Source organism: Leopardus geoffroyi, chromosome C3 (genome assembly GCF_018350155.1).
Source record: "Leopardus geoffroyi isolate Oge1 chromosome C3, O.geoffroyi_Oge1_pat1.0, whole genome shotgun sequence".
Classification (NCBI taxonomy): Eukaryota; Metazoa; Chordata; class Mammalia; order Carnivora; family Felidae; genus Leopardus; species Leopardus geoffroyi.
The window spans coordinates 49,746,542-49,752,735 of NC_059338.1; the positions used below are offsets into that span (position 1 = coordinate 49,746,542).

General features: G+C 48.9%; 1 protein-coding gene across 12 annotated transcripts in view; it reads left to right on the plus strand.

The window, feature by feature from the left end:
* SEC16B (SEC16 homolog B, endoplasmic reticulum export factor) overlaps positions 1-4,649 on the plus strand; it is a 55,401-nt gene extending 50,752 nt beyond the window's left edge. For all 12 annotated transcript variants that reach the window (XM_045452792.1, XM_045452801.1, XM_045452796.1 and 9 more), the window contains 5 exons: positions 145-240; positions 575-680; positions 810-889; positions 2,839-2,937; positions 3,573-4,649. In XM_045452792.1, the coding sequence (XP_045308748.1) occupies positions 145-240; positions 575-680; positions 810-889; positions 2,839-2,937; positions 3,573-3,641 (450 nt within the window). In that variant the 3' untranslated portion in view covers positions 3,642-4,649. The remainder of the gene's footprint in view (positions 1-144; positions 241-574; positions 681-809; positions 890-2,838; positions 2,938-3,572) is intronic.
* The last annotated feature ends 1,545 nt before the right edge of the window (positions 4,650-6,194 follow it).

Genomic DNA, 6,194 nt, shown 5'->3' on the forward strand with positions numbered 1-6,194 from the left:
TCCCCCCACCCCCAACTGGGGGGCAGGGTTGGGAATCTGGGCTTTGGCCGGGCCTCTGACAACCCACCATCAGACTGGGGTCGGCTAATCTATTCGGCCGGAGGAGCGCACCACAGGCCTTACATCTCCCCCCTTCCCTTCCAGAGCTCAGGGTTTGGCTGGTTCAGCTGGTTTCGCTCGAAGCCCAGAAGCAACGCATCCCCTTCTGGAGAAGACTCGTCCGACAGTCCCGACTCTGAGGTGAGCATGAGGGTGTGAGGGCAGGGACGCTTCCGCCCTTTGGAGGAAGTTTCCTCAGAACCTCTGAGGCCCGGAGGTCTCATCTGGCAATTGGCAAAGGCAGATGATGAAGGGTCTTAAAAATTAGGACGAAGAATATTAACTTTAGGGGGCCAGCGGTTGTCTGATCATTGAGCAGAGCAGTGGCAGGAAAAAAGTGGAGTTTTGGGGTGAGTGCCCGGCCGCAGGTCACAGGTTGAGGCCGCTGTTGAGGGCATGGTGGGGATACAGCTGCCGGCATGAATTTGTTAACCGCTGGCATCACCAACACTGCCTTTCTTCCTCCACTAAACAGGAGACCTCCGGAGAATCTTCTCCCCCTCAGGCCGGGCCCGGCCTCTCACTGACATCTCTCCCAGAGCCCCAGTCTCTGCCAGGAGGCCCCTTCTCTGGGGCCACAGGTACCGCCAACCGCATGCCCTCTGGGCTGTCTGTGGGCTCTCTGTGCTCCTTGGCCATTGGGGGTGCCTCTGGGAGTGGGACTCCTCAGCCCTGGGCAGTGGACACAGCTCCCACTCGTTGCCTTCTAGGCGAGGGCGGAGTGCAAGGACCTGCGTCCGGTGAGGGAGCGGCCGAGGGCACGGGCAGTGGAGGCTTGTCTGGGCCTGAGGTGAGCCGTCTTGGGGCTGGAGTCTGGGGCCCCACCAGATGCCTGTGTGAGGACTGCACACTCGGGGTGGGCTGGAGGCGCCATCTTGTGAGGGTCTGACTTGGGGAATCAGAGAGAACTTCTGCACCAGTTTGCTAGGGCCACCATAACAAATGTCCCGGACTGAGCAGCTTAAACAGTTACTTCCTCACGGTTCTGGAGGCTGCAAGTCTGAGGTGGAGGTGTGGGCAGAGGTGGTTTCTCCGGAGACCTCTTTCTCGGCTTGTTAGATGGCACTGGTTTCACATGGTGGCTCTTCTGTGTGTGTTGGTGTCCAGATTTTCTCTTCTTATAAGGACACCCGTCATACTGACTCAGGGCCCACCCTAATGACCTCATCTTACCTTAATCACCTATTTTTTAACTTTATTTTTAATTTTTTAAAGGTTTTATTAGAATTTTTTTAATGTTTCTTTATTTTTGAGACACAGAGCCTGAGTGGGGGAGGGGCAGAGAGCGAGGCAGACACACAGAATCCTTAGCAGGCTCCACGAACCCACGAACCCATGAACCGTGAGATCATGACCTGAGCTGAAGGCAGACACTTAACCGACTGAGCCACCCAGGTGCCCCTTTAAAGGTTTTATTTATTAAAAAAAAAAGTTAATGTTTATTTATTTTTGAGAGAGAGAGAGAGAGAGACAGAGTGTGAGTGGGGGAGGGGCAGAGAGAGAGGGAAACACAGAATCTGAAGCAGGCTCCAGGCTCTGAGCTGTCAGCACAGAGCCTGATGCAAGACTCGAACTCGCGAGCCATGAGATCATGACCTGAACGGAGGTCAGACGCTTAACTGATGAGCCACCCAGGTGCCCCTTTAAAGGTTTTATTTTTAAATAATCTCCACACCCATGGTGGGGCTTGAACCCACAACCCCAAGGTCAAGAGTCAGATAATCTACCACCTGAGCCAGCCAGGCACTCCCTTAATCACCTCTTTAAAGACACTACCCCAGGGGCACCTGGGTAGCTCAGTCAGCTAAGCGTCTGATTCTTGATTTCGGCTCAGGTCACGATCTCATAGTTTTGTGGGTTTGAGCCCCTTGTTGGGGGCTCTGTGTTGACACGTGGAGCCTGCTTGGGATTTTCTCTCTCTGCCCCTCCTGCACTTGGACTCTGTCTCTCTCAAAGTAAACAAATAAACCTAAAAAAAAAAAAAAAAAAAAAGACAGTGCTTCCAGATACATTCTGAAGTACTGGGAGGGTTAGAATTTCAACACACGAAGTTTCAAGGGGACACAATATCAACTTCCCATATCAACTTCCTCAGGTGAGATCTAGAGAACTGCCTCTTTCCCTTCCCCAGAGCTCATTAGTGTCTTTGGCAAGGGCTGTACACAATTCTTTTTTTTTAATGTTTATTTTTGAGAGAGAGAGAGAGAGAGAGAGAGGGGCTGAACCCGAGCAAGGGAGGGGAAGAGAAAGAGGGAGACACAGAATCCAAAGCAGGATCCAGGCTCTGAGCGGTCAGCACAGAGCCCGATGCGGGGCTCGAACCCACGAACCACAAGATCATGACCTGAGCTGAAGTTGGATGGTTAACTGACTGAGCCACCCAGGTGCTCCCCCACCCCCTGCCTTTTTTTTTTTTTTTTTTTTTTAATGAGGGCTGTAAATTCTTGATAAATCTTGCACACGGTACAAATTTCATGCTAATTGCCAGGAAACCATTTTTATTTCCTGTGGTTGGGTTAGAGCACTCTTGTAGCATTTTAGGCCTCTCAGAGAATATGACATTACATCCAGGGTTGGCTGTGCCCACGTGGGTGATGGCTGTTTGCTTGAAATTCCTGATTCTAGCAAGAATCCCTTTCTATCTGCATCTCTTGACCAAAGTTGATGTGCAGGGAAGCCCTTGATTTTCTGGAATCAGAAATGGTGATTGATAGGATTTTCCATTGATTTCCATCACAGGGTGTTTCCTCTGAGTTTTTCTACAACCCTGGTGTTCTGCTCCCCCCACCCCCCTTGAAAGGAGGTGTTCCTCTCTACAACCCATCTCAGGTCCCCCAGGTAAGGAAGCCCCGAAGGAGATGGGTTAGGAGCACAAATTTTGGATGAAGGTGATCCAGGTTTATAATCCTAGTTTACCACTTACCATGTGTGAGTTCTTGAGCAATGCCTTACTTGGCCTCTGTAAGCCTCAGTTTCTGCATCTATAAAGTGGGGTTGGTAGTAGCTACCTTGCAGGGTAGGTGTGAGGATTAAATGGGAGAATGTATGTGAAGGACCGCACACAGAAAATGGTCGATCAGTGTCGTTATTAGTGATACGACTCTTGACCTTTCACAGGTCTTGAGACTCTGAGAGACACGTTGGTGTTGGTACCAGTGGTATGGAAATACCATTACACCAACCGGGGGGTGAGGGGGTCATTGCAACCTTTGAGAGAAGCTAAACTTCCTGCTCTTCAGGGACCTGGGGCAGACAGATCCTCTAATGTGCCGAGTTGGCCTCCCCCCTTCATAAAATTGAATTTCTTCTGCCATATCCAAGAGGTATTGGGTGAAAGTAACTGATTAGAATATCACAAAAGGAAGCCACATACAGCTCGCGTGTTCAGGATCCCCTAGCTCAGTCCTGCTAGCCAGCCCTGGATGGAGTCCTGCTTGGGGCTATAATCTCATGTGACATTTATTGTTTTCCAGCTCTCCATGGCTACTAGCTTGAACCGGCCGAATCGCCTAGCCCAGCGCCGCTATCCAACCCAGCCGTGATGAAAACCACACCCGTTCCAAGCTGGTCTCCTTCCTCGATCTCCAGCCCCTCTGCCATATTGGGGTCCCCAAGAGGGTTGTGCTGGCCTATTGCCTCCCCTGTCACGAAGAAGGCAAGAGGACAGGGTCTTCTAGGACACAGCTCAGTCCAGTCTCTTAACATTGGCTTCAGAATGATGGAGAGTAGTCGGGTAGAATAGCAGACCGGAGGTGAGCAGAATGCCGTGGGGGAGATTCAAGATGGTGGCTTCAGATCTTCAGGAAAGTCAAGCTTAAGAACCCCTTGGCTGGAATCCATGAGAACCCGCTGGGCTCTGAGGCAGGAAATTATTTGGGGGAGGCTCTCAGAGCAATATTCGCAACTAACTTTGGTTCCTCAGTCTTAGTTATGGACCGATTCGTGCCTCTAGTTAGCAGAGCTTTTATACTGAAACTTGATTATTGCTTCCTGTCATAATTCCCTCCACAGTGACATTTCAGCAGTTTCCCTCTTGGTCCTAGTTTTGTGCACATTTTTATGTGCTTCAGATTAATTATATTTCTCTCACTTTCTTAGCTGGTCCTATTTTTTCACATTCTGGCATCTGGCTATCAAGTTAGATTGCTATAGGCATCATATTGTCATGGTAACCGCTGAACCTAGTGATGCAGATGGATGGAACATCAGTATAATAAATGATGGGGGATGTTTCCTAAAAATGCACCCCTTCCCTGAGAGAGGAGAACGTGTGCCTGGTAGTGTTAACCCCGCCCTTCCTACCTCGGGCCTCTGCGGATTGATGTTCGCAGGGTCACGGGAGCCAGAGGGAGGCGGGGAACATCTTGGAAGCTTCCAGTTCTCTTTTCAAACCCAAAATAGGAATGACTCTTGCTGTTTGTCAGATTTGCTGAAAATTGCTCCTCACAAAGAACATTTTTTGTATGTGTAATTGTACATACAGGTTTTGTACTCTAATGCAGTACAGTTCTGATGTTGATAGCGATTAAACCAGATCATTTTATAGCAAATGCTTGTCTCTGGCTGATTTTTGCAGAGGGAGAGAGCATCCAGAGCACATTCATCCCTGAAGTGCTTCTAATAATGGTTTCATTGTGTGATAAGGTGCGTATAGCTGGAAAGAGTCCTTTGTTAACAAAGAATCTGGGGACTGAGCCTCTTAACTTCCAAGTCTAGTGTTATTTTTTCAATTGAAAAAATATGGACAAAAGCGCCTCTGATGCAAATCAGTCACTCCATTAACTAAATATTGCATATTCTGTTCTCTAAAAAGTTTATTCATCTCTCAGATTAAATTAGGAAATGTCTGCATAAGTGTTTTCTAGACTGAGAAGGCCCTCAGTCAATGCTGTTTCCTTACTTCCCCTAAAAGACTGCCGCTCCTTCACTCTGGTGTGCTGACACCCAGTGGCGGTACTATGGCAGTCGTGTGTGAGTTTCACAGGACCCAGACTCGGATCTCAAGGCATCTCAACCTTGTAAACTTGGGCAAGGTTATTTCACTGACTGGTGCTTCAGTTCCCTCAACTATAAAATGAGGATGAGAATTATGATAGTAGCTACCACATAGGGACATGCAAGAATGAGAACCAAAGTCTTAGAAAAGTACCCGAGGGGCGCCTGGATGGCTCAGTCGGGTAAGTGTCCGACTTTGGCTCTGGTCATGATCTCACGCCCCGTGAGTTCGAGCCCCGCGTCGGGCTCTGTGCTGATGGCTCGGAGCCTGGAGCCTGCTTCGGATTCTGTGTCTTCCTCTCTCTCTGCCCCTCCCCTGTTCATGCTCTGTCTCTGTCTCAAAAATAAATAAAACGTTAAAAAAAAAAAAAAGTACCTGGAATGAACCAAGCACTCTGTAAGTGTGGTTTAAAAAATTATTAGTAAACAATATAATAAGTAAAATCTAGACTGTCCTGTCGCCTACCAAGTTAAACTGTCATTTTTTCTTTTTATTTTTTTAATGTTTATTTTTGGGAGAGAGACAGCACGAACAGAGGAGGGGCAGAGAGAGGGAGACACAGAATCTGAAGGAGGCTCCAGGCTCTGAGCTGTCAGCACAGAGCCCGACGCAAGGCTCGAACTCACAAACCGTGAGATCATGACCTGGGCTGAACTTGGACACTTAACCGACTGAGCCACCCGGGTGCTCCTAAACGGTCAGTTTTTCATTCATGATATAGGTAATGGAACAGGAACTTAAAACTACTTTTCATTCAGTGTCCTTATTACGGAGTTTTTCTTCATGCACCTATCTGCCACCACTGCCAGATCCTGTGGCTTAGGGCCCCTGGGAACAAGGGCTTCAGGGAAGTCCTACCCCATAAAAAGAAGCTCTTGAGAGGAGGAGAGTGAGGGCTGAAGAGGAAGGCAGAGACAGCAGATGCTGGTGTGCTCACTTCCTCCTCCCGTTGGCGTTATCCATGGAAAGCCAGGAGTAAAGCATCAACAGAGCAAGCACTGAGCTGAGTTACTTCCTGGGCAGAGGGATACCCAGCAAGGGACTACTTTTCCGAGGGTAAGTCAGGGGGTTTTATGCACTAGAAAGGGAGGCCGTCATG